Raw genomic sequence first — 27,757 nt, 5'->3', positions numbered from 1 at the left:
ACCCAAAAATAAAGAAACCAACGACGGCCTAATCTCGCATCATCTTAGCGGCCACGACCACTCTGACAAGGGTGACCGATTGAGAAGAAATTCCCCATAAAGCGGGTTTCGCATACAATAACAAAATCGCCACTGAACTGACGGAACGAGCAAATTTGCTCCAACTCTCTATCTAGGCAGGTTAATAATCAAAGCACCCACATAGAATATAAACTAAGAAATAAATTGAGTCCAATAAAAGGCAATTTATTAATTTAATTTAAAATGAATACAGTAAGGTGTTCAGATAATATGACAGTATTCAATCACTTCCCACCCATCAAGCTGTTCATTCCACTGGAGCCCTGTTGCAATTGCCTCATCATATTATGTAGCCCAGACATGCCTCCCATTTGTTGAAGAATACGTGGATCCATCATTTTCGCCATTTGCTGATTAAGTTTGGCCATTTGCGTCTGATTAACATTTTTCGCCATGTCCCCACCTTTGAAAAGGCCTTTGATGCCCCCCATTTTTTTCACAACCGCTGCAAATTTAGTGTATTGGGCAATCAAGTCTTTTACATCCCTTTCAGTAACACCTGATCCCTGCGCCACTCTTGTGATGCGCGTAGGTTGTTTTGAAAATAATTTAGCTCCATCCCGATGGTCAAGTTCTCCTTCATTCATAGAGTCCATTATTGTCATCAGACGTTTTAGTTTTGCCATTGATTCTTGTTCACTACCTTTTGACATTATGTCTTGAGAGAACCCGGGTATCATTCCCTGTAGAAATATAACAGATATTTTAAATAAATAATTTGTAAATGAATTGTACTATAATATATCCATTTTACTGATTTTCTTGTAAGAGTGGTCATCCATGGTTCAAACGTAAACAATGAAAAATCAGAAAATCAGATCAAAACACAAGTGTTGGGATAAATAATTAATGTTCAAAGACTGTTATTATAATCTTAAAATCTAATAATATATAATAACATTTATAAATTTCGTGACACGTTGTTTGTCCGCGATGGACTCAACTATTAAATGGGGATTACTTCATGGAGTGCAGTTTAGTCCAACTTGAGAGATAGAATAGTTTTTATGTTGATTTCGGACCCATAATTATTTTTATTTCCAATATTTGTTTTGTATAGACATATTTTCTGTGAGAGAATTTATTGACGCACGGTTTAACAGTTCTGCTGTGAAACAATTTCATTATAACAATAGTTAGTATACTTTACGAAATAATTCTTTATGTTATGAAATATTATTGATAAATTTATAGAAAACAGTATTTTATTTAATATGAACAGAACAACGTCTGTCAGGTCAGCTAGTAATAGTATATAACAACATTATTAGTTTGTTAATTACAATATAATATATGACCTAATACCACAGAGTAAAAAATACACTAGTCAACTCCGGTCAAGCAAATAGTTAGGTTTGCTACCTGGTAATAAGATCCATTTTTAAACGCACCCAGATCGTTGCTGGATGGACACCTAGCAAGAACGTGCAGCGCGACATGAAAAGCGACAAAATTGCGCAATTTCGTAAAAATCGAACTAGTTCTCGAACTCGAAATAGTTCAAACCGAAGCTGACTGTAACATTACCTATCAATAGAGAGTACAATTTCGATCAATTCTTCAAATAATAATGTATCGCATAACAACCCGATTATGAGAATTTACAGAGAATTTAATGAAGTGTGTGCTGATTTTGATATATTCTTTACAAATATAAACTTGTTTAAAAATACTCTTTATAGAACTTGCTAGTTTACGTAAAATAAATTAATGTTTAGCTTAAATTTCGTCATAATGTAATTTCTGTTGTGTCCACTTATTATTTTTTACTGTATTTGGTGAATGGTGTGTACAATTTAATTGGATCTCAGGATCATAAAAATATGCTGTAATTGTTATTAGACGATAGTTTTATCTTGTTATCTGTTATTGTACCTACTTGCAAATAAATAAATAAATTGACTTAGTTCACATAGTAAATATTAAAATGTATGTCATTGTGTATGCTACCAAAACATAACAGTTGCTGCTTCTGGGCATTTACACAGCACAAATTATCATAGAATTTAGCATATATTAAACAGTGCAGGGAGACATTGCTTTTGGCGGGAAACGATTTGATTGGCAAGGTTTGATGGCGTCACAGACGCTTCGCCCTGAAAAAATTGGTTGACGCGGGCGTCATAGTAATAGGTTGTATTGTCGGTCTAATATCTTTAAATCTTTGACATACAATAATTATTAGTTGTCTTTGTTGTATGTTTTTGATTCACGAGATCTTTATCTGTTGTATGTTCTTAAGCGAGAATGTGGCACCGGCGTTGGAACAAGTTGCTAAAGCAGAGTGACAACCTGCTTTATTACCAATGATATTATACAATAGATATATCATATACAGACGTAACAACCGCAAAATGTCTTGTTTTATATTCATCACAGTGTTATGCACACTAAAGGAATTAACCCGTCACTGGCTAAGCTGCCACAAAGCGCGTGGCGCACATGCCCGTCTTAAGCCCCCGCGCGTTACCGACGCCAATTTCAACGGGCTCGTGTTACTATAAAATTTATTGCTTTTGAAGTGTTTCGGCTTGTTTATAAAACCGAACGTCAATGCTTTTATTATTAAACAAACTAGCGGTTTGTTAGATTACATAAACAATAGATACTGCGTAATTTAAACAAATTTCGTTTAAAGTAGGGCTAAACGGCTGACCGCATTTTGACGGCTTGTCGTATTTACACAGATAAAGTTTTAAAGTTAAATATTCATACTTTTATAGTCTGTTAAATTACCTTTCTTGTTGTATATCGTGTAGCTTGTCTTACTCTGTGTATATTTAACGAAAAAATATCTGCTACCGTTGTGTGCCAAGCAGACGTACGACGTCTGGTTTGACACTCAACGGTAGTTTTGATAGCAGACGTCACACGTCTGATTGGCACCTCGCGGGTTTACTAGGCCCACTAGGTTTACAACTACTTTTAAGATAATATGCTATGCATAGCATATCATTACATACTACGATCGACGATCGGACGACCCATATAGCCGAATGTTTAGTGACCCTGACTACTAAGCTAGAGATCCCGGGTTCGAATCCCGGTAGGTGCAATCATTTATATGATGAATATAGATGTTTGTTTCCGAGTCATGAATGTTTATATGTATTTATAATAATAATAGTCTTTATTAAAAGGTATATACCCAATACAACGTTTGTTACTTAAAAAATTAATTTATATAATTTTTATTTATATACTTATCATAATTAAAATTTTGTCGTCACTCTAAATGCAAATTAGTCGTACCTGTTTGGTACCTGTCGTATCAGGGCTATTTTTTGTTCGCCTCCCGGTGCACTGAGTGCCAGTGGTTGAAAATGGAACAGTTCAAATCCTCCGCCAATGTACTGAGAATCTCGTTACTAGAAGTACGGAGACGACTCCAAAAAGATGCTGTTCGTGATCTTATGATCGCGAAGAAGTCTGGTACTCCGGTCTTAGCGAACATGTCCGACGCGCTGCAGTACCGTGGCAACTTCATCAGGATACGATACGCGTCATTGTATTGCGCCCTGATATTGTTGATAGCACGCCTGGTGAACTCGACCCAAAGTTGACATGTATAGAAACATAAACAATATGTTCTAAACAATGTCACCTTTACTTCGTCACTGCACTTTGCGAAGCGACGTGCGAGCATGTTGCATCTAACAGCCAGAGCACGATGTTCCCTCTCTATATCTTCATCGTCAACGAGATCCTCCATTAGTATCCTCCGTTTATGTATGTTTATGTAATTATATTGTATTAAATATATCGTTGTCTTGTACCCATAGTACAGCCTATGCCTAGTTTGGGGATATTTAAGGTAATTTGTGTAAAAGTGTGTCATTAAAAAAAAATAACAATTAAAAACCAATTACCATTATTTGTGAGAATGGTCCCATTTTCATTATGTTTTGAAACTGTTCGTACATTGCCCTCAATGTAAATTGTCCGTGCTTTAATTTCTCCAACAACTCATCGTTATCATCTAGTTTTAGCTCATTAACTTTATCCAAGAGCCCTTCAATATCACCCATTCCCAGAAGCTTATTTATAAACGGTTTAGTTTTAAATGGCTCAAGATCATCAATGTGCTCTCCAGTGCCTATAAAGATAATAGGACTCTGTGTTGCTGCAACTCTGTAATAATACAATGAAAATATTTACAACAGAGAATTAAATATGTCTAGTTTCTGGAAGATGAGAATTTAAGTCCATGACTTAGGTACTTATTGGATATAAAGCAGGTTGGAAACAAATATTAAGGTTTACTAAAGTATTCTTTTTTTTTTTTTTTTTTTTTTTTTTTTTTTTTTTTTTTTTTTTATGAAAATAAAGAGACGAGACGAGCAGGACGTTCAGCTGATGGTAATTGATACGCCCTGCCCATCACGATGCCCCAAAAATTCTGAACGGCACTACAACTGCGCTCGCCACCTTGAGACATAAGATGTTAAGTCTCATTTGCCCAGTAATTTCAGTAGCTACGGCGCCCTTCGGACCGTAACACAGTAATGCTTAGTCATTACTGCTTCACGGAAGAAATAGACACCGTTGTGGTACCCATAATCTAGCCGGCATCCTTTGCAGAGGAGCCTCCCACCAAAGGTTTCAGCTGGAATCCTAACCGGCATCAGCGTATTACATATAATTAAGATAAATATGTGGCTTCGTATCCAACAAATTAGGAACAAAATTTTCTAAACTTACGCTGATAGAGCTCCACCACCTTTGGCATGTCCGTCTAACTTGGTAATAATAACTGAACCAATGTCCACTTTGTCTTTGAAAGCTCTGGCTTGGGCCTCACAGGCCTGTCCTATAGTGGCGTCCATCACGAATATTATGTTGTCCGGATTCTGATACAAACAAACATAAAATTATGAAGGACAGACACTGGGCATTGACAACTATATTTAATCTGGCCTTACTATACAATCTTAATATATATAAATTACTTGACACATTGTTTGTTATGCACACTAAAGGAATTAACCCGTCACTGGCAAAGCTGCCACAAAGCGCGTGGCGCACATGCCCGTCTTAAGCCGCTGCGCGTTACCGACGCCAATTTCAACGGGCTCGTGTTACTATACAATTTATTGCTTTTGAAGTGTTTCGGCTTGTTTATAAAAACGAACGTCAATGCTTTTGTTATTAAACAAACTAGCGGTTTGTTAGATTACATAAACAATAGATACTGCGTAATTTAGACAAATTTCGTTTAAAGTAGGGCTAAACGGCTGACCGCATTTTGACGGCTTGTCGTATTTACACAGATAAAGTTTTAAAATTAAATATTCTTACTTTTATAGTCTGTTAAATTACCTTTCTTGTGGTATATCGTGTAGCTTGTCTTACTCTGTGTATATTTAACGAAAAAATATCTGCTACCGTTGTGTGCCTCCTAAACTAATGAACGGATTTTAATCGGTATTACTTCATGGAGTGCAGTTTGGTCCAACTTGAGAGATAGGATAGTTTTTATGTCGATTCGGGACCCATAATTATTTTTATTTTCAATATTTGTTTTGTATGGACATTTTTTCTATGAGAGAATTTAGTGACGCATGGTTTGACAGTTCCGATGTGAAAGAATTTCAATATAACAACGAAGAGCATTTTTTACGAAATAATTCTTGATGTTATGAAATATTATTGGCAAATTCCTATAAAACAGTATTTTTTTTTTATTATCTACACAACAATGTCTGTCAAGTCATCTAGTATACATATATTATTATTTTATATATATTATATTATTATATACATATACAGTAGAGCCTCGATAATCCGTACTCAGGCTAATCCGAACGTCGCTATAATCCGAACTGCATACCCCACCCCACTTCCTCGCCTTCGCCTCGCTGCTATGTTGTTTATTAATTAGTCTGCAATTACGACTGCCACGTTGCGCGTCCATTCCACGTTTTTCTGCTCTGTACTCGTGCGCGGCGTGTTTTTTGAGGTTATAAAGATGGTTCCAACACCAAAACGCAAACATAAAACTTTGACTATAGCCGAAAAGTGCACCATACTAGACAGTTTAAAGGACGGAATGTCGGCAACTTCTCTTGCTTGTAAGTATGGCGTTGGAAAATCAACAATTACAGACCTCAAGAAAAATGAGCAAAAATTGAGATCTTTTATAGCTAAAACTGAGAAAGGACCAGGGTTCAGAAAAACTCTAAAATTACCAGAGAATCCAGTGCTAGAAGAAGCACTGTTCACATGGTTTTTAGAACAAAGACGACGCCACATTCCATTGTCTGGTGAGGTCGTAATGGAAAAAGCGAGATTCTTCCATAAAAAACTAACAGGTTCGGATTTTTCTGCAAGTAGAGGATGGCTTGATAATTTTAAAAAACGTCATGGCATACGTCAGCTGAAAGTGCCAGGTGAGAAAGTCTCTAGCAATACGGAAGCTGTTCAACCATTCCAAGAAAAATTCCTAAACGAGATAAAAGGAAAGAACCTTTGCCCTGAACAAATTTACAATGCCGACGAATCAGGATTGTTTTGGAAGGTTCTGCCGGACAAAACTTTAGCCTCTTCTGCTGAAACTAGCGCTCCTGGGTCGAAAGTGTCTAAAGAGCGAATAACTTTTATGCCTTGCGCAAACTCTACAGGGAATCACAAATTACCATTGCTAGTTGTGGGGAAGGCAAAAAAGCCAAGATCTTATGAATCTGTAAAATTACCAGTGCATTATGAAGGGCAGAGGCGTGCTTGGGTAACCAGAGATATTTTTCTCGAGTGGTTTAGAGGCCATTTTGTTCCTGAAGTCAAACGCCATTTAAAAAAAATGGGACTGCCACAAAAAGCATTGCTACTCTTAGACAATGCCCCTGGACATCCAAATGCTGAAGATTTGACAACAGAAGACGGCAACTTCTCTGTACTGTACATGCCTCCAAATTGTACGCCTTTGATCCAACCTATGGATCAAAACGTAATCCAAAAGGTCAAGATAAATTACAAAAAGAAACTCCTGATTCAAATGTTCGTGCAGCAAGAAGCCGATGAGGCTTTAACCTTGCATGATGTTATAAAAAGCGTCACAATTAAAGACGCCATTTTTTCGCTAGCGCAATGTTGGGATCATGTATCATCGTCTCTTATCGAAAAATCTTGGAAGCCTCTTTGGCCTGAAAAAATAAATTCAACAGAAGATAGATCAGAAGAAAATGATGACTTCGACGTAGAAGACGATCTCCCGCTCAGTCTTTTACGTAATCGTGGTTATACAGAAGAAACCATTTCCACTTTCTTGTCCATGAGTGAAGAGGAGAATTGCACAGATCCTATAACTGATGATGAGATCATAACCCAAATAACGCAAGAGAATGACGAGTCTTTAGCTGAAGATTATTTTGCTTCAAATGTCAAGAAAATTACTCATTCACAAGCCATATCATCTTTGAACACTTGCTTGGAGTGGGCTGAAGAAAATGACTTGTCCTTATCGGAAAAGATGATGCTACGTAACTTGAGGGACAAAGCTTTTTTCTGGTCCATCAACAGGACTCGCCAAACTAAAATAGATCAGTTTATGACTAAATAGACAATTTACACCTTACGTATTTTATGGTACCTAATTATTATGTAAATGTACGGTAAGCAACGAGCCGGGCTTTTTATTTGCATTACGACTGTAGTCCTTACGCTGCTTGTAATAAGAGCGTTCCCAAGGTCAATATGTAAAGCCCAGCTCGTTGCTTACTGTACCTCTTAAACTATGTATATAATTAAACACTATTTTAAGAATAAAAATGTTTTTTTTTTCTCCTTACATACTATAATCTGAACGCTTCGTGAGTCCGAACAGGGGTTAGTTTTTGCTAGTTCGGATTATCAAGGCTCTACTGTATTGTATAGTAAGGCCAGATTAAATAATTGTCTACTGTCTGTGTCTACAAGGATTTTTTTAATTGTGAGGATTAAATATTACGTGTATCATTAACACAAGACCCAAGTCAGCTGAGTTTTTGAAGTTTTCACACTGAGAAATGCTTGGTGTGAAAGCATAAAAAGCTAGATTTCCAGAAATTACACTTTCAGATTAGAGTTTTTTATCTTTCGTTTTAGAAATATGCCAAATATTGTGTTTAATAATCACTCACTTAAATATTTGAGATGATAAATACTACTATCAATTTTTTGTTTAACAGATAGTTCGATGTCTAAATGGTAGCTCACTGAACTTACTTAAAATCAAGTATAACTTTTAATTGTCAATAAAAGCTCAAGAAATTTATGTCATCATTTAACATTGAAAAAAAATTATATAAATTTATACTTATAAATATAAACTTATCCCCAGGCAAAAAATACACATGCATAGACTCTTAGATAATTTATATTTCTAGATAAGTCTCTTGCTGTTAGACAATTAAGTGTGCATGACAAGCTATGTCTTACACTCGCAATTTGTATGACACTTTTAGTGTAGGTGATTTGCTTAAAAGAGAAATTAGATCTAAAGTCTATTTTTTCAACATTATCACAGCTTTCATTATCTATCTAGACGTATAAATGATCTAAGCATAGACAAAAAATAAACAACACACCATACACACCAAGGGATAAATAAAAAAAACTTACCACAGCATTTGCTACTGCCAACATCTCTTCAAACAGTGACTCTTCTTGTTTGTGACGTCCACTAGTATCAACGATAATCATCTCAAATCCTTCTTTTTTGAACATCTCCACACCAGTCGAAGCTATAACCACTGGATCCACTTCTGTATAACTGTGAAAAATATTAAAAGATATATCTTTTTCATTTATAACATAATATCTAATACATAAAATTCTCATGTCATGGTGTTAAACATTGAACTCCTCCGAAACGGCTTGACCGATTCTCATGAAATTTTGAGTGCATATTGGGTAGGTCTGAGAATCGGACAACATCTGTTTTTCATCCCCCTAAATGTTAACGGTGGTCCACACGTCTTCTTTTTTTTTTAATTTTTTTTTAAATTTGTTTGATTATGAGCCAGCATTAAAAAATACATACAACTTCAAATTTTCACCCATCTACGATCAACATTTACTTTTGTATCGCGATTATAATATATAATATCGGCAATACAATCTTTGCTGGGTCAGCTAGTCTTGTTATAAGATATTAAGTGTATAAGAGAAGTGACAACTGGAGAATTGTAATTCCTTCTTACCCACCCAAGAGAGAATCATTATTGAATTGCATTGGACAGAACAAGAATTTAATATTAATAGATGAAAATCTATTGATAATCGATAAAATAGCTATAAAAAAGTTGTTTAGAGTGGCAGCATAAAGATGAAGCTTAAATGCTACATTTATTTTATAGCAATAACAATGACAGTACACAATATTGTATTTTTTATTAAAAAGAGGGCAAAAAGAATGTTGGGTGAGTTTCTTGCGCCTCTTCTCTCTCAGAGCACCATTTGTTTCCAAAGAGGTGGTAGTGTTAGAAATGACATCAAAATAATTATATAGGAATATTTGATTGAAAATTTTAAAGGAAATCTTTAAGTATAGATAAATTATTTGTTACCTTCCATAAAATGGTATCCTGGCTTTAGTACAATTTTGTTTGACTTGATCATAAGCACCTGCTCTGAATGTGTCTGCACACACAAGACATGACTTCCAATTTTTCCTTAAGTAGTGATAAGCCAATTTTGTACAAGTTGTTGTTTTACCAGATCCTTGCAAACCAACAAACATAATAACATTGGATTTTCCTTTGACTGGTTGGTATGGTTTTACTCCAGGATCAACTAACTGTAAATATAAATTTATATTTTACATCTTAGCTACCTTAGCATAAATTTTATTCTACAATAACAGCCTTCTATCATGTTTATAGTTTCAACTATAGCACAGGATTGTGGTTATTATTTTTTAAAGATTTCCTAGAGAGGGGAAAAGCCTGACTCTATTTAGCGTTAGCTTTGCTAAAGTTCTACAATTACCTTTACAAGTTCCTTAAAAACAGCTGACTGAATCATCCTACGCTTGTTGAGCCCTCCAGCCATATCATCAAAATCAATAACAGCACGAACATTTTCACGTAAATTTTTCACTAGACGAATATTTACATCTGCTTCTAAGAGCGCAGCACAAATCTGCTTAAGCATAGAATTTAAAACCTGTAAATTGAAATTTTTGGAGGTCAGTTAGGTAGTGTCACAAATTACACAGATAAGAATATACTAAGATGGAATGGTTTGAAAGTGTTTTGGTACCTCTTCATTAATAACAGTAGCCCGACTTAAAGACTGCAAAGCAGTCGTTATTTTTCGGCCTAAATCTGCTAAAACCATCGTGGAAACTTATGAAGTTCACTTTTAAATAATATACACTAATTCCTCAAGTATTGTGTTGTCACGTAGTTAGCACTAACATTTCGAATAATGGTTTCTCAGTTCTCATTAAAATATCTCAGGCAATGCGCTGCTTTTACTTATTATTTAAAATATGTTTTATTTCTATAATCCATCGAAACTTGTTGTCCACGACATTCGACAACACGATATTCATTCACATGACATTTAACAAATGACACATTAATGACAAATAACATTGACATAAAAGCAAAACGTAATGACGTTTGTACATTTTTTTATTCTTTGCATGTACTTTGCACATGCCTTGCACTCAAATTCTTCTAGAAGGTACTGGCTCGAACGTAACATTCATCCGCTAGCTTCTATCTTGAGATCACTATTTTACGTAACATCTATTGCATGTTCCAGATTGAAGTGTTTTTTTTATTCCAAGGAAGAAATAGATTCGCGTTTTTTTTAAATAAGGGACGTGACGAGCAGGACGTTCAACTGATGGTAATTGATACGCCTTGCCCATTACAATGGAGTGCCACTCAGGATACTTGAAAAACCCAAAAGATCTGAGTGGCACTAAAATTGCGCTCGTCATCTTGAGACATAAGATGGCAAGTCTCATTTTCCCAGTAATTTCACTAGCTACGGCGCCCTTCGGACCGAAACACAGTAATGCTTAGTCATTACTGCTACACGGCAGAAATAGGCCCCGTTGTGGTACCCATAATCTAGCCGGAATCCTGTGCAAAAGAACCTCCCACTGGTAAATCGCGTTCAACTTAATATTATTTATAATTAAATCGTTACAACTTGATTTTTTCATAATTCAACAACTTTTTCGTCTTACGAAACTGTGAACATTACGTATCGATCGTGTCCGTAATTTAAATAGTAACAATAGTACAAAAGTGATTTATCAGGAATAAACTGCACTGAAAATAGTAAAACAAACAGTGTTGAACAATATAAACTAATAATCCTTTCGTGGGAAGTGGTAAGAACAGTGAAATAAAAATCGAAAGTTGGCAAAATAACTTGGAGGGTAAGTGAAATACCACAGAGGATAGACTAAAATCAGAAGGCCAACTATTGTCAAATCTCACAAAAGTGTTGCTAGATCAGTCCTAGACCTACCAATTACTAGAAAATCGGCACAAAGTATTATAAAACAAAACGAAAACAAACCCAAACCATAACTGCAACCATCAGCAAAACTATTGAAGAACCACTGTTGCCAATTAAAGAAGAAAACGAAGCTATGAAGTCTGAGATTTTGCTACTGAAATCGAAAATAAAATATCTGGAATTCGAATCGAGGAAAAATAATATCTTCCTGCACGGGGTTGAAGAAAAAGAAACTAACAATCTAGAACTAATTAATACTGTAATAGAACTTTTCAAGATGCCCAGCTCAACAGAACAAGCGGAGGAGAAGGAACACAACTGGGATAAATGCGAACTGAGCAACGTATACAGAAGGAAAAACAAGACCTATTAAAATTTCGTGTACCTACCCTGGCATGGAGAAGAACCGAAATCATGAAAAAGAAGAAAAAATTCCCAGAAGGAGTCTATGTAACAGCAGATCTGTCGAGAGAGGGATTGGAGTAAAGAAAAGCTCTTATCCCAAAAATTAAGGAAGCCAGAGAATCTGGAAAGTACGCTACAATAAGGAATGGCAAACTAATTATACGAAACAAAACCGAATCTGAAAAAAGGGGGAGAACCCCATCTACTCCACTATCTGCTCCCCCAAACAACTTTAGCAAAGCTCCAGGAAAACCAAAGTTGCACCAACCTGCTAAAATATCAAAAACCAAACCAACAGAAGGATCATTAAGAATCAAAGTCAATTCAAATACAGAGGAGACATCAAAATACTAGAAATAGGCGTTAGCCGAAATAAAAACACCACCGCAACAACTATTATCAACAAAACCAAATTCACATTCCCCAACCCCAGCTGGGTTGTCCCCGTGGGGAATTAGACCACCACTCACCAACGAACCTCTTGAAGAACTACAATATCAGCTCTAATAGTTAAGTTCTTAACACATTGAATCGATCTTTTGATCGATTTACAGTTATACGGTATAGTAGAAAATTGAGTTGACTTATGGTCCATTATATTTCCTATTACTATTTAGTTTATCTACCTTACCTTTCGGTATAAAGTCTCGATAAATTCTAAATTTGATCCCCTCTAGCCAAAAGTCCGGTTTCAGGAAGCGATCTAACTTGTTATTACTTACAATAATTTTATAAGATGTGAATTGCGGTTCATTTTTTGCGTCAATAATTCCACTTTCACACACTCCTCCCCCATGTCTTTAATATACTCCCGGATGTCGTCTGCCGAGGTCGATTTATTTACTCGAGACACATACACTGCCGATATGACGAGCCGAGTTAACGAGCTTCTTTCTTTTTCTATATTCCACTAGAACAAAGTTGTCATTTTCGGGCTTGGAAATGTAACTTGGCTTTTTAAAATTCGTATTCACCGTTATATCTCTATACGAAGGTGTATTTGTAGGGGTATCCAATGCCTTCATGGCGGTCACACTTGGATCGGAGTACGAATCCCTCAGTGTACTCTCAACACATATAGTGCTATTGGTTTTATTATCCGGTGCACATGGAGAAACCAAATGAATACTAGAAGCCTTAACAGATTTCTTAGAAACAGAATCTTGCGAGGTTTTCTGTTGTTGTTGTTGATTATTAGGATCGCTATCATTGCGTTGAGATCGTTCACAGCTACTTTGTTCAATTGCAACATACGTTTTACTTGATCGATTTCTTGTTTCAAGTATTCAAAATCAGAATTTGATGTAAACTTGTCACTATTCAAAGATGTCGTCTTAATATTGGCTACCTCACTCTTTAATAAAAGGCATAAAAGGCATTTATTTTCTCAAAATTGATTCCTTTAGAATTCTTTTTGATGTCATTTCTTATAACTACTAGATACTACTACCGCTTCGGAAACAAATGGCGCTCTGAGAGAGAAGAAGCGGCGCAAGAAACTCTCCCAGCATTCTTTTTTCTGCGCTCTTTTCAATAAAAATATACAATATTGTACAGTCGCTATAAAATAATCACAATCTAGTCCCAGGCTGTCCGATCATTTAGATATTCAGCAGTGGCGTAATAGGATTTACGACAGAGCCATTTCTTTATAAAACATTTAAATTTATTTATAGATAATGCCTGAACAGTGGCTGGGACTTTATTGTAGAAGTGTATACATTTACCCTTAAAGCTATTATGTATCTTATGAAGCCTACTAGAATTAGTTACAAGCAATCCCTTATTTCTAGTGTTATAATAATGAAAATCACTATTAAGAGCAAAAAGGTGACGATTTTTGTGAACATATATTAAATTTTCATAAATGTACTGACAATAAACAGTCATAATATTTATTTCTTTAAATTTTTCTTTGAGAGACTGTCTATAACCAAGCTGATATATAGCACGAACAGCTCTCTTTTGCAGTGCAAACACTATATCAATGTCAGCAGCATGACCCCATAGTAATATACCGTACGTCATGATGCTGTGAAAATAACTAAAGTACACTAATCTAGCAAACATTCGTGTACTCTCTAATCTTTCTAACTGCATATGCCGCAGAGCTGAGTCTATCTGCTAGATGGGTAATATGTGGACCCCACTGAAGCTTTTTATCTAACGTGATACCCAAAAAGACCGTAGTGTCCACAAGTTCCAATCTCTGGTCATTTATAAGTACGTTGGTTTGTACCTCCGCTGTGTTTGGTGTAATGAACCGTAAACACTTTGTTTTTTTTTACTGTTTAAGTGCAGATTATTCGTCTCAAACCAACGTACTATCTTTGAGAGTGCATTGCTTACCTCGTCATCAATATCCGCACGTCGCTTCACTTTAAAAATAAGTGAAGTATCATCAGCAAACAATACAATCTCATGGCTATCATCTACCACAAACGGTAGATCGTTAATATATATAAGAAACAAGAAAGGACCGAGAATAGAACCCTGTGGAACACCTATTCCCACAGGTTTACCCGAAGACCGTTTGCCATTTACATCGACTATCTGAACTCTTTCGCTTAAATATGATTTTAACAGATTTAGGGCTCTATTTTTCACTCCATAATGCTTTAGTTTTAGGAGTAAAGTTTCATGGTGGACGCAGTCAAATGCTTTTGACAAATCACAAAAAATGCCCAATGCATCCTGTGACTCTTCCCAGGCGTCAAAGATGTGCTCAATGAGTCTAGTACCCGCATTAATTGTTGATAAGCCCCTAGTGAAACCAAACTGATTTTTGTTCATTAATTTACAACAATGCATTTGTAGCTGTTGAAGCAAAAGTTTTTCAAAAATTTTACTAAAAACAGGCAGCACTGAAATAGGTCTGAAATTAGCAGGGTCAAAAGAACTGCCCGATTTAAACAAAGGTATAACTTTGCTGTATTTCATGAGGTCAGGGAACACACCCTCATCTATGCATTCATTAAATATTATTGCTAATTCAGGTGCTATAATGTCAAGTATGTATTTAACAATATTAGTCGAATGGCCCCATAGGTCTTTTGTATTTTTTAGGATAATTAATTTGAAGATTTTTATTATATCGCTACCTGTAACATACTTAAATTTCAAGTCAGTAGAAGATACTGGTACGTGTAATTTAAGCATATCATATGCTGCTTTTGGCGAAGAGTTAAGGTATTTGGTCGTGACAATCGGGATTTCGGAGAAGTATTTATCAAATACATTTGCAATTTCTATTTCCGAATTTATAACACGTTTATTAATATTTAAACAGATAGAGGTGTTACGGCAATTCGATCTACCAGTTTCATTGTTAATTACACTCCAAGTCGCTTTTACTTTATTATTACTGTTTTTAATTTTATCTGCAATGAAACGTGTTTTCGCTTCATGACAAACTATTTTAAAGAGCTTGGAGTATTTTTTTACATATATTTTAAATTCTTCACTATTATTGCAATGTTTCTCATAATAAAGGTCATATAAGCGTTTACGACTTTTGTGGTTACCCATTGTTGCCCAATCATTAAAACTATGTTTGTTGTTTACTGTCACCGTTACTGGAGTAAAAATCCTGTCAAATTCCTCACAGAAGGAATTGAAGACTAAGTTGTAGTGAAAATTAGCAGTTTCGCCACAGTGTAAAAATGGTATTGTATTTACCAAATTATTTCTAAACCTTTTAAGACGGCTACCCGTAACTGGTATAATCGTCACCTTTTTTGGTCTGATATTGTCCAATCTTGTATTTACTTTTATAAGTTGCCCACTATGGTCGGACTGAAGATTATTAATTATGAGTTTACTAGTAATAGTAACATCTGTAAAAATATTATCTAAACAGGTTGCTGTTGTTGAAGTGATTCTAGTAGGTTCCCAAAATACATTGAACAAATTAAAACTTTGAAATAAATTTTTAAGGCTAGTACAATTGGCCGAAGGTTCAAGCAAGTTTATATTAAAATCTCCACACACTATAATTGACTTGCTAGTTTTGCTAAATTTTGATAGTACCTCCTCCATTCTATGTTGGAATTGTTCACATGATGCAGTGGGGGGGCGGTATACACTTACAATAATAAATTGCTCTAGTTCTATACAACCTATCTCAATTAGTTGTTCTATAGAGAGATTAACAACATCTCTTCTATTTTTACATTTTAATCTATTATTAATAATAATTAGGGAACCTCCATGTGTTGCCCTACTAATACAAAACGAACTGACTACTTTATGTTCTCTAAAACTAAACTGGAGCTGATGACTCTTACGCCAATGTTCTGTAATACATAATATATCTATATTACAGCAGCTCAAAAACAGTTCAATTTCTAATTCCTTACTTGAGATACCTTGTATATTCTGGTGAACAATATTTATGAGCTTTATATTATGATTATCTATAGCAGTAACATTTATATTTGGTGAATGTTGCCTATTTTGTATGATATTGCAAGAGTTGTCCTCCCTTGTCAATATATATAATATATATATAATATTGACATTTCGTTTAAAAATGTAGTCACATCTATGTGATCAAAAGTAATTGGTGGTAGCTTGTTAAGATTTTTTGCCACAAATGTAGGCAAGCAATCCGGATCGTATTCTTTTATTAGTTTTATTATATACTGTAGGCCCTTTCGTTCCGAGCCATCTCTTCTCCGCATGAATTTTTTTGTCGGTGCTAATAATTTGTATGCTATCAATCGCGCAGACTCGATCTCATCACAACTGTATGCACTTAAACATATTTGTATGATACCCGTTTCTGGTAAAGTATCTATTTTATTACTCACAAAAGCCAATAATTCATTCACCACTAATTTGCATTCCTTACATTGCACAGTATCACAAACAACGGTGTTATCACTTCCGCGACTCGCGGTATTGCGGTTAGGTGAACGAAACATTGGTATCGCGTTCGCAAAACAACCGTGCGCTTCGGGCAGCTGCGAGCGGGGTACTGATATATCTTCCGAATATAATATATGTCTTCCGAAAACAACCTCTTTATCCTAAATAGCAAATTTAGAAAGATGAGTTCAAGGAAATGGACGTGGGTATCACCAGGAGGCAAATACAAAAATGAAATTGATTTTATTCTCACCAACAAACCAGGATATTTCACTGATTTAAATGTTGTAAACAAATTTAATTTGTACACGAACCATAGAATTGTTAGGGCAGATCTCACAACATCACATACAAAGACACAAAGACCGAGGAGGAACTTTGATGTTAAACTGAGTATTAAAAACGTTGAAGAAGCAGCAATCAAACTGACCGAAAGATGTGCAGACTTTGACAAGGAAACTAGGAACCTAGATATCCAAAAGAAATATATATAACTGGTAAGAGACTTCAATCAAACTAGCAAAAATTACAGGCACTAATAATGAAAATAAGGGAAGCTATTTATCAACAAAAACATTAAATCTCCCTGAAGAAATGAAACAAGTAATGAGTTCCAGAGATACAGAGGATCGTAGAAAACGTATATCAAAGTTGAGTAAAGATATAAAACAGAGTATAAGAAAGGATAGAAAGCAGAACAGAAGAGAGATAATAGAGACACAAATAATTAAAACAGGGGAAACAAAAAAGCATATAAAGAACTTTTAGAATTTAAAAGTTAGAAATATGAAAGGAATAGAACAGAACAGAAGAACAGCTACATGATATTATAAAAAATTATATGAAAAAACACCAGAGGAACATGGGGAATCAATAATACTAAACTATGACGAGGATGAGAGTGTACCCGACATACTGCAACGAGAGGTGGAAGCAGCGTTACAGTCTCAAAGTAAAGACAAAGCCCCAAGGCCAGACTGCATTGAAAATGAATTCCTATTAGTGGCGAAAAATTTCCTAGTGCCAGTAATCACTAAACTATTTAATGAAATTCTCGAAACTGAAATTATCCCTATACAGTGGATGCAATCTTATATATTGTATTGTTATATAAAAAAGGTGACAAACTTAATATAGGTTACTTTCGTTCAATCAGCTTTATGTCCAATCTGTATAAAATGTTTGCGAAAATACCGCTAAGAAGACTAGAAAGAAAATTAGATGACAACAAACCAGATGAGCAAGCAGGTTTTCGTAAAGGTTATTCAGTATTGGACCATGTTAGGAGGCAGATCAAAGAAAAATCCTATGAGTACAATCAATTATATTACATATTATATATAGACTACAGCAAAGCTTTCGACTCTTTAACATAATAAGATATGGGAGGCACTAAAAGAACAAGGCATTGAAAGCAAGTACATAAGAATACTGAGGAAAATATACAAGGAAAGTACAGCATGCATACAGTTAGAAAGGAAAGGTGAACCATTTAGCATAGAATAGGGTGTGCGACAAGGCGACCCTCTTTCCCCAAAACTTTTCTCAGCAGTTCTTGAAATGATATTTAGAAGACTAAATTGCGACGGATTTTGAATCAACATTGATGGAACCTGGCTAACAAATTTAAGATTTGCAGATGACATAGTTCTCTTTGCAAAAACCCCAAACGAATTGAATGTCATGGTAAATGATCTGGCCTTAGAAAGTCACACTATGGGATTAAAAATGAACATGGAGAAGATGAAATCTATGACCAATAGACCTAAGAAAGAGGCCATCAGAGTTGGCCAAAGTTAGGTTGATTAAGTGGATGAATATGTCTATCTAGGACAAATAATTTCACCCAGAGAAAATATAGAAAAATAAATCAACAGACAGAGAATAGCAAATGGATGGAAAAGATGTTGGAGAAAAATGAAAGATATAGAACTGCACATATCAATTAATTCTAAAGTGTTCAACACATGCATTCTCCCTGTATTGATGTACGGAAGCCAAACATGGGTCCATACTAAATTAAACTTTAAAAAATTAAAAATATGCCAGCACTCAATGGAGCGAAGCATGATGGGGAAGCAAAAAAAAAGATCGAGTTAGGCTAGAAGACATCAGGAAAAGCACAAAGGTGCGAGACATAGGAACAAATATCAGGAAACTGAAATGGAAATGGGCTGGGCATATGAGTAGAGGGAAGGAGAAGTGGAACAAAAAGGTCACAGAATGGTATCCTAGGAATGGCACAAGAAACAACCCCGCCAAAGATGGGAGGACGACTTTGCCAAATTTGCAAGAGTGACCTGGAGCCGGGTTGCTAAGGACAGAAAGGAGTGAAAAGGGTTGGAGGAGGCCTATGCCAAATGGCAAACAGCTGAAGACTATCTGGATTTTATTTAAGTTAGATATAAGATATTGTATTGTTTGTTTTCAGTTGAATAAAAGGCTTTATTATTATTATTTCAACTTAATATTATTGCTATAAATATATTTAAAAAGGATGCTATATAACACAAGCAATAACAGAAGAATGATGACTTCTAATAGAGAAAGCGACACGGAGCAATATATTAAACAATCTACTTATCTAGGATGGAAGTTTAGTCATATTAGGGACAATATTTTATTTGTCCCAAAATTGATATTGGGCCAAATAAATAAATGGGTTTTGCGATAGAGATGCAAGATTAATTTCTTTGTCCCATTCTATCTCAGCCTTAGTTATATATCGCTTCTCCGTTGTATTTGTAATAAAGTTACCGACGCTACTTCTGTAGCGTTAATATTCTAAACATATGATTATGTCTTCTCAGGCAATTCTTCTATTTCTTCAATTCTTCGTAAAAAAATGTAAGAATTTTTTATCAATAGGAAAAAAAACAGTTCAGATTTTAAAGTTTTATTTGGCTTATGGAATCTGATTTGGAAAAGGGAAAATACGACTCAGAGCATAATTGCCGGCGTCGAATGCTTATTCACAGACTGTTACAAAAATAGCAAAATCCGCACTGTAATGGTAATCGCTGTCAGTCTACTGTCAAGTTGTGTATGGAAATGGTACAGTGACTTCGATTTTGATGAATATTGTATTATACCAGTTAGCGTTTTTAAAAAACAAGATAGTTTTTTAAAAAGTTCAAGAACAGTGAAATGGTAAGTCATCGAAACGTTAAATTTCTTAAGATATTATCCAGACAATCAGAAACTAAATTTCTCCATTTATCAATAGGGTCAAAATCAATCTGGAAGTGGTAGTGGTGGAGACAAAAAAGACGACAAAGACAAAAAGAAGAAATATGAGCCACCAATTCCTACTAGAGTTGGAAAGAAAAAGCGTAAGGCTAAGGGACCTGACGCTGCCTTAAAACTACCTCAAGTAACACCTCACACACGATGCAGATTAAAGCTGTTGAAGCTAGAAAGAATAAAAGATTATCTTCTTATGGAGGAAGAATTTATTCGGAATCAAGAACGCCTTAAACCACAAGAGGAGAAGATTGAGGAAGAAAGATCTAAGGTATGCTGTTCTATATCTTACATTCCATTGTACAAAATTATTTTGAATTGCTTTTTGTTAGTCATTGTCTTATTTACCCTGTTGTTCAAAACATCAATTTTAATTACGTTTTCAGGTAGATGATTTGAGAGGAACACCCATGTCTGTTGGTAATCTGGAGGAAATAATTGATGACAACCATGCAATTGTTTCCACTTCTGTTGGGAGTGAGCATTATGTCAGTATTCTGTCATTTGTGGACAAAGATCAGCTTGAACCTGGATGCTCGGTGCTTTTGAATCATAAGGTAATATTGTTTATTTTTTATCTAGTTTTTGTTATTTGCATATGTTACTTTCTAAAAAAACTTATGCTTGCTTACTTACTTTCAGAGAGATTTTTTTGACTTGAAACTTTCAGTACTCTTAGAATTTCACAGGCCTGCTTTCTGTTCAACCCTTAATCTGTTTAGGAAATGCATTACATATATACATACATGTTAAACTTAAAAAGCTATGCTTTGTCTCAAGTCTTGGGCACTGTTTAGAGATGCTAGCTCTGCAATACAAGAGGTAGACTTATTGCCTTTCATTTGAGTGCTGCAAGTTTGATACTCACCCTCCACAAAATGAAAATAGAGTGAGGAGATGACACACACCTGCAGAGATATTCAAAATGGTGTGTGCTTTCAAAGGCTACAATCTTCACTTGAGGGCTTCACACAATAGACCCATAGAAGATGATGGAGGATGAAGTTGTGGAAAGTAGCCAATTAATACCTTTTCCTTTCTTTGGAATGCGAAGAAGAAATCCATCAATCCCAAATCGGCAGTGCCCCAGGGCCCTTGATTTTTCAGATACATAAAAAACAGATAGTGCTGTATGGCACCCTATTCCCTCACTAAGTTTTAATTATAAATAAAGCCACTTTTGTCTGTATTGCTATTTTGTCTTGAACCTTCCAATAGTTGCTTCTTGAATATATATAAACATTTGATTTTTAGGTACATGCTGTTGTGGGTGTTCTTGGTGATGATACAGATCCAATGGTTTCCGTGATGAAACTGGAGAAGGCACCACAGGAAACATATGCAGATATTGGGGGTCTTGATACACAGATTCAAGAAATCAAGGTAATATCACCTGTTATAATACCCATCTTCCCTTGCACATGCATAAATAAGACAGGAGTGTTGGAGGCCTTCACCATAGCTTAGGTTTTGCTTTGTCAACCTGTAACAACTATAGACAGCTAATGGTGAGATGGTGGAAGTCAGTTAGGAGTTGGTTCAAACAAGTCTTTGGCAATTTTATGTGAGGTAATGGGTTACCAGTGGGAGGCTCCTTTGTACAGGATGCCGGCTAGATTATGGGTACCACAACGGCGCCTATTTGTGCCTTGAAGCAGTAATGTATAAGCATCACTGTGTTTCGGTCCGAAGGATGCCGTAGCTAGTGTAATTACTGGGAGCACAGTTGTAGTGCTCCTGAGAATTTTTGGGGTTTTTCATGAATCCTGAGTGGCACTGCAGGGCGTATAATTCACCATCAGCAGAACGTCCTGCTCGTCTCATCCCTTATTTTCGTAAAAAAAATGGCTCTTTTTGATTTAAATTTCAAAGTAATAAACAAAATCAAATTATATATCAAAAAACAATTTACACTAATGTCTGATTAACAGGAATCAGTTGAGTTACCACTAACTCATCCTGAATATTATGAAGAGATGGGCATTAAGCCACCAAAAGGTGTGATTCTGTATGGGCCGCCAGGGACAGGCAAGACATTGTTAGCAAAGGCTGTTGCAAATCAAACATCGGCCACATTTTTGCGTGTTGTTGGATCTGAGCTAATTCAGAAGTACTTGGTAAGTTGGAATTGAGATTTATTTCAAGCACATACTAAGTGTGTTAGACAAAACGACAAAATTATATTTTAAATTAATTGTTTGCTTAACACTGTAAATAATAAACAAAAAAACTAAGTCTTAATTGAACTACTACTACTATAAGTCATATTATTTTACTTCTCAATTAGTTTTAAGTGTATTTTTAATTGAATTTCTAAAGTGAAACTTTTATTACATCGCCTCAAATTTTCTATTGCATTACGATTACCGCGGCTAAGTGTAGTAGGGGTGAAGTTGTATCATTAATTTCAAATACTGCTTTCTACTCAGTTTAGCGGCGCGGTCTAAGGCGACAGTTTTAAGCTCACGTTCACGAGAGGGAGAGTGTTCAAACCCCACACCTGACAGAGATTTTTTTATTACATTTTTTTTTTTATGAATATATGTAAAACAATATATAATATTATTCTATGCTGATATTAAAGTGTTATTTTGTGAAAAAAAGTTTCAATTGCATCATAAAACCACACAATTTAAAATACCTATGTCATGATAGTGTTCTTATTATATTACTTTTTATACTTACCCAATTGTTTCATTGACATTGTAAAAATCATCTTGTAAATATATTATTTTAATACTTTTGTGTGATGCGACTTTTTAGGGTGATGGACCTAAGTTAGTGAGGGAACTATTTAGAGTTGCGGAAGAACATGCTCCATCTATTGTCTTTATTGATGAAATTGATGCAGTTGGCACAAAACGGTAATAAATACTACATATTATTATGTATTTATACCAATTTGAAAGTACAAAATACATTAAGGGGCCACTCATAAATTATGTCACATGATTTTGTCAACCCTCCCCCATCCTTGTCACTTTTGTGAGACCCCCACCTACCACTAGTGTGATGTCACATATTTTTAAATTTTACAAATAGGAATCTATTAAATTAAACAGCAAAGTTTTCTTTGCAATTCTTTAGATTCCACTTCACTTTCATTCATATAATTTATGGCAAATATTACCTAAATCACTTTTATAGATGGCCAGTAATTGTCAGTAAAAATAATATAATTAACATAATATAAATCATTTTTATTGTTACAAAAATAGTTAGAAAACAAAACCGATTTTGTTACAATATTTTACTTAATAATTTTTTTTTGTCAGGTATGACTCAAACTCGGGTGGTGAAAGAGAGATTCAAAGAACTATGTTGGAGCTACTTAACCAACTTGATGGTTTTGACTCGAGAGGTGATGTCAAGGTGAGATTTTTTTTGTAAAATAAGATGTAATGAGAAATTTTGTATCACATAATTGTCTATGTTACCTCTCATAGGAAATCTAAATAGAAAGCTGTGAGTGAATGATTTATTACTTTGGAATACATGTTACAATGTTATTCAAAAAAGGATCTAAAATTATCATATCACATCACATATTAATATAATGGTTTTTTTTAAGTAAAATTAGTTATTGGAACCCTAAAAACATAACATATTCAAGACCATCTACATGAAAGTAATCTTCTGAATAAAAGCTGAAGGGTTGTATGAAGCCCTACACTTTTATTTACAAATTTAATGTGTTTTGTCAAACCTTTTTGTTTTATAGACCTTTAATATTAGTTTGTAACTTAGTGTAAATATTTTCAAAAATAATACTAACAGAACATGATAATAAAAATCTCACTGCTATATAACTGGTGCCTATATTTTTATTGCATTACATATATTATGTATATATATATACCTAATATTACCTTATTTCCACATAGAATTATATCTAAAATATTGACATATTTCAGGTTATAATGGCGACAAACCGAATTGAAACTCTAGATCCAGCGCTCATACGTCCAGGTCGTATTGATAGGAAGATAGAGTTTCCCCTACCTGATGAGAAAACCAAGAGGCGCATATTCACTATACATACATCTAGAATGACACTCGCAGAGGATGTCAACTTGTCTGAACTCATCATGTCAAAGGATGATCTCTCCGGTGCTGATATAAAAGTAAGTTTTTTACTAGAATACATGCTATTATAGTAGCATTTGTGAAGTCATCTATACATATTTATTTATTTAAAACATCACAAAATCCACAGAACTTAAATAAGGTTATAATAATACTATTTTTGTAGGACTTACATCTAATAACGGATTAACAATATTTATAATAAGACATGATATTTGTGTGTGTGTGTGTGTGTTTGTGAATTACTCTAAATTTAACCTTTTAGATTTTTATTAACACTCCTTTTAAAGCAGCCTCTACTGTTATTAAAAAGTTCAGTACTGTTGAATTGCTTATTATAGCTGCATAGAGTGCGACAGATTACTGAATTTTCATAATAATTAGTGTGACTCAGCAGGACTTGGAATAGAGATGTGTGTCTAGTGCGAACTGACGGCACTCGTAATTGTATGAATATTTCAGTTAGCTCTGTACTGTCGATGTTATGAAGGAAAGAGAGATCCAGAACCTTGCGTTAATTAAATCCATTAATCCATCATATAAATAAATGAGTTGTAAAATATATGTATTTAAAATATTCTCTTACAGTAGTTTACTGCAATTACTATGTCTAGGTAGGACTCAAATATTCCATGACGATTTTTTTTATGGAATAGGAGGACAAACGAGCGTACGGGTCACCTGTTGTTAAGTGATCACCGCGGCCCACAATCTCTTGCAACACCAGAGGAATCACAGGAGCGTTGCCGGCCTTTAAGGAAGGTGTACGCGCTTTTTTTTGAAGGTACCCATGTCGTATCGTCCCGGAAACACCGCACAAGGAAGCTCATTGCACAGCTTTGTAGTACGTGGAAGAAAGCACCTTGAAAACCGCACTGTGGAAGAGCGCCACACATCCAGATGGTGGGGATGATATCCTAATTTGTGGCGTGTCGTGCGAAGGTGGAATTCAGCGGCAGGAATCAGGTTAAACAGCTCTATACAGTAGTTAAACGATTTCACATGATTCAAGAATTTTTATTGATTTCTAAACTTTTTAGGCAATTTGTACTGAAGCTGGTCTAATGGCATTGCGGGAACGTCGCATGAAAGTAACAAATGAAGATTTCAAAAAGTCTAAGGAAAGTGTCCTGTACCGTAAAAAGGAAGGAACCCCTGAGGGCCTTTATCTTTAAGAGTGATTATTGTAACTGCACATCCATACTCAAGGATATAATTAAATATATACATAAATGTTGTTTATTTTATTACCCTACAAAGATATTATGTATGCTGAATACATGATTTGTAAGAGAACCACAGACTACCAGGTTACCTAATAGCAATATCACAGAATAGGTCAGGAAAAATGTCTTTTTGCATATTATAAGTATCCATCCCTTTTTTAATATGGTAGAACACAAAAAAGTGTACGGGTCACCTGGTGTTAAGTGATCACCATCGCCCACATTCTCTTGCAACACCAGAGAATCACAGGAGCGTTAGCCAGGCTTTAAGGACCCATGTCGTTTCATCCTGGAAACACCGCACAAGGAAGCTCATTCCATAGCTTTGTTGTATGTGGAAGAAAGTTCTTTGAAAACCGCACTGTGGAGGAACGCCACTGATCTAGATGGTGGTAATGATATTTTAAATTGTGCTGCGTCGTACGAAAATGAAATTCGGAGGCACGAATCAGGTCCAACATTCCCTGTGATATATGCGGTAGAGGACACGATGACGCGAATTCTCTACGCATGCCAAGTGATCGAGCGGTTCACACAGCACTAGGTCCCCGATAATCCGAACAGCTCTGGGTTGCACGCGGTCAAATGGTTCGAGCTGATACTGCGGAACGCTAGACCAGAGATGACAGCAATACTCCATATGTGGCCAGACCTTCATAGAGCGCTAGAAAGTGGGCCGGCTTGAAGTATTGCTGTGCTCTATTAATGACGCCCAGCTTCTTCAAAGCCAGGTTTGCCATCCAAATAATCGCGGAATTGGCAATCGCTCGAGATTTCGAGACCCAGTATTCCGATATAAGGTGAGGCTTTAAGGGAGGTGTTGTCGAATAGCGATGATACAACAAATGGGGTGTGTTTATTGAGTGGCAAACGCGTAAACTTGAGTCTTCTGGATGTTAAATTGGAAAAGGTCCACCCTATCGTGACCTTCTTAAGAGAGAACTCAATAAAAGACACAAGTTTCTTCCGGCACTGGTCGAAGATTTCCCGAGAGAGACCTGCACGTCCCGTGTATTAGGCATCACTAGTACTGTCTTCTGCATAGCATGTATATTGGAGGTTTCTAACATATCATTGATATGCAGAAGAAATAGTGTAGGAGATAGCTTACAGCCTTGGGGCAATAACCGTCGGTAAATACCTGTATGCGTCGCCCAGTGAAGAAGCTGGAGGTCCACTTGCGTAAACTCTCGGGAAGCCCAAATGAGTAAGATTTGAGGGAAGCGCCTTGTGTCATACACAATCAAAGGTCTTCGCTGTATCCAGGCAAACTGCCAGGCCTTCTCCCTTGCTTTTGATAGCCGCCGCCCATATATGTACGTATATCAGAAGATCGCATGATCAACCGATCGTGACCCTCTAAGTATCCCAACAGCTGGCGGTTAATAATGTTCTCCATGATTTTGTACAGCAGGGAGGTAATAGCTATAGGCCAGTTACAGTAAGGCAAGGGCTGACTTCCATGAGTCTAGGATCACGCCTTTCGAGTTTGAGTGCCGGAATAAACGCGTTAGCACTTGCGTCAACTCAGGCGCTATGATTTGCCGGTTAAAGAATCTGGAGGCACTGTTATATTTACTCTCTCTCGCCGCATCCCTGCTCTGTGGTATGTATAAACTTGTAATAAAATCACTTTTGCTTTATGTAGGTAGGGAACTACTTGTATCAGTCTGATTTTGGTGAGAGTAAAAGGTAACATTTCAAAAAAAAAGAACAATGTAACTAATCAAATGGTATTTCCAGCTATGTTTCAATTGTTTTTCTCTCTATCTAAATGAGTGAATCTATGAAGAAATTCGATACATGTTTAATTTTTTTTAAGCTTCGCCGAACCGAATTGTTTTTGAAGAGATTTATGACCAGGAAAAGTGGATCACGTACGACAAGGACGTCCGAAAATGGTCGGTGACGCTTCACAGACTGTGGCACAGATCTAGGTTTACTCACAATGGGGTGATAGTGTGCGTAGCAAGGGATTGGAAGGGTATTATTTATTATATACCGGGTAAAACCATCTATTCAGATCGAAGCTGCCAACAACTGATGAGGAAGTTGAGAGAAAGCGACTGGAATTAATCTAGAGATTTTCTTTCTTACAAGAAAGAGTGTTTCATCCAGATAACTAAACCACACATATCTTCAGCCACTCAATAAAAATTAAGACTTATTGCGATAGTTTTTAATTTAATGTAATCATAATGTTGTAAATAAAGTTAGAAGCCTTGTTTTCCTTGAATAAATTGTTTTAACTTTGCAATAAAAAAAAATATAAGAAAACTTTTTAAAAAATGTCTTCAATAATAATTGTCCTGCAAAGAAACTTTTTCTCTAACGTCATACAATATTTGTAGTATTTTTTAAAAGAGCGTACAGAAGAGTCCCTCAGAGCC

General features: G+C 35.6%; 2 protein-coding genes across 2 annotated transcripts; one reads left to right on the top strand and one right to left on the bottom strand.

Annotated features, from left to right (window-relative positions):
* Window positions 1–221: 221 nt before the first annotated feature.
* Window positions 222–10,609, bottom strand: LOC126972342 (signal recognition particle 54 kDa protein). The gene is made up of 7 exons (XM_050819022.1): window positions 10,318–10,609; window positions 10,045–10,221; window positions 9,624–9,853; window positions 8,677–8,827; window positions 4,783–4,931; window positions 3,951–4,212; window positions 222–764 (listed from the first exon to the last, which is right to left on the bottom strand). Exons 1-7 carry the CDS (start codon window positions 10,393–10,395, stop codon window positions 306–308), a joined length of 1,506 nt encoding a protein of 501 aa, XP_050674979.1. The 5' UTR covers window positions 10,396–10,609; the 3' UTR covers window positions 222–305.
* Window positions 10,610–19,806: 9,197 nt separating this feature from the next.
* Window positions 19,807–25,375, top strand: LOC126972350 (26S proteasome regulatory subunit 4). Its single transcript, XM_050819036.1, has 9 exons — window positions 19,807–19,962; window positions 20,039–20,326; window positions 20,442–20,612; window positions 21,310–21,438; window positions 21,987–22,172; window positions 22,819–22,919; window positions 23,331–23,427; window positions 23,970–24,179; window positions 25,182–25,375. The coding sequence occupies exons 1-9, from the start codon at window positions 19,960–19,962 to the stop codon at window positions 25,314–25,316; spliced, it is 1,320 nt and encodes a 439-aa protein (XP_050674993.1). The 5' UTR covers window positions 19,807–19,959; the 3' UTR covers window positions 25,317–25,375.
* The last annotated feature ends 2,382 nt before the right edge of the window (window positions 25,376–27,757 follow it).

Source organism: Leptidea sinapis, chromosome 26 (assembly GCF_905404315.1).
Source record: "Leptidea sinapis chromosome 26, ilLepSina1.1, whole genome shotgun sequence".
Taxonomy (NCBI): domain Eukaryota; kingdom Metazoa; phylum Arthropoda; class Insecta; order Lepidoptera; family Pieridae; genus Leptidea; species Leptidea sinapis.
Note: the sequence above shows the minus strand (reverse complement) of the source record. Positions and strands in the feature narration are given on the sequence as shown.

Excerpts from the sequence above, each read along its gene's own strand:
- LOC126972342 (XM_050819022.1), bottom strand. The coding sequence starts at position 10,395 with ATGGTTTTAGCAGATTTAGGCCGAAAAATAACGACTGCTTTGCAGTCT. Across the intron at positions 4,932-8,676 it reads TGGCAGTAGCAAATGCTGTG|AATCCGGACAACATAATATT; the intron begins GTAAGTTTTTTT and ends TGTTTGTATCAG. Across the intron at positions 4,213-4,782 it reads GGTGGTGGAGCTCTATCAGC|AGTTGCAGCAACACAGAGTC; the intron begins GTAAGTTTAGAA and ends GTATTATTACAG.
- LOC126972350 (XM_050819036.1), top strand. Across the intron at positions 22,920-23,330 it reads GATGCAGTTGGCACAAAACG|GTATGACTCAAACTCGGGTG; the intron begins GTAATAAATACT and ends TTTTTTTGTCAG. Across the intron at positions 24,180-25,181 it reads TCTCCGGTGCTGATATAAAA|GCAATTTGTACTGAAGCTGG; the intron begins GTAAGTTTTTTA and ends TAAACTTTTTAG.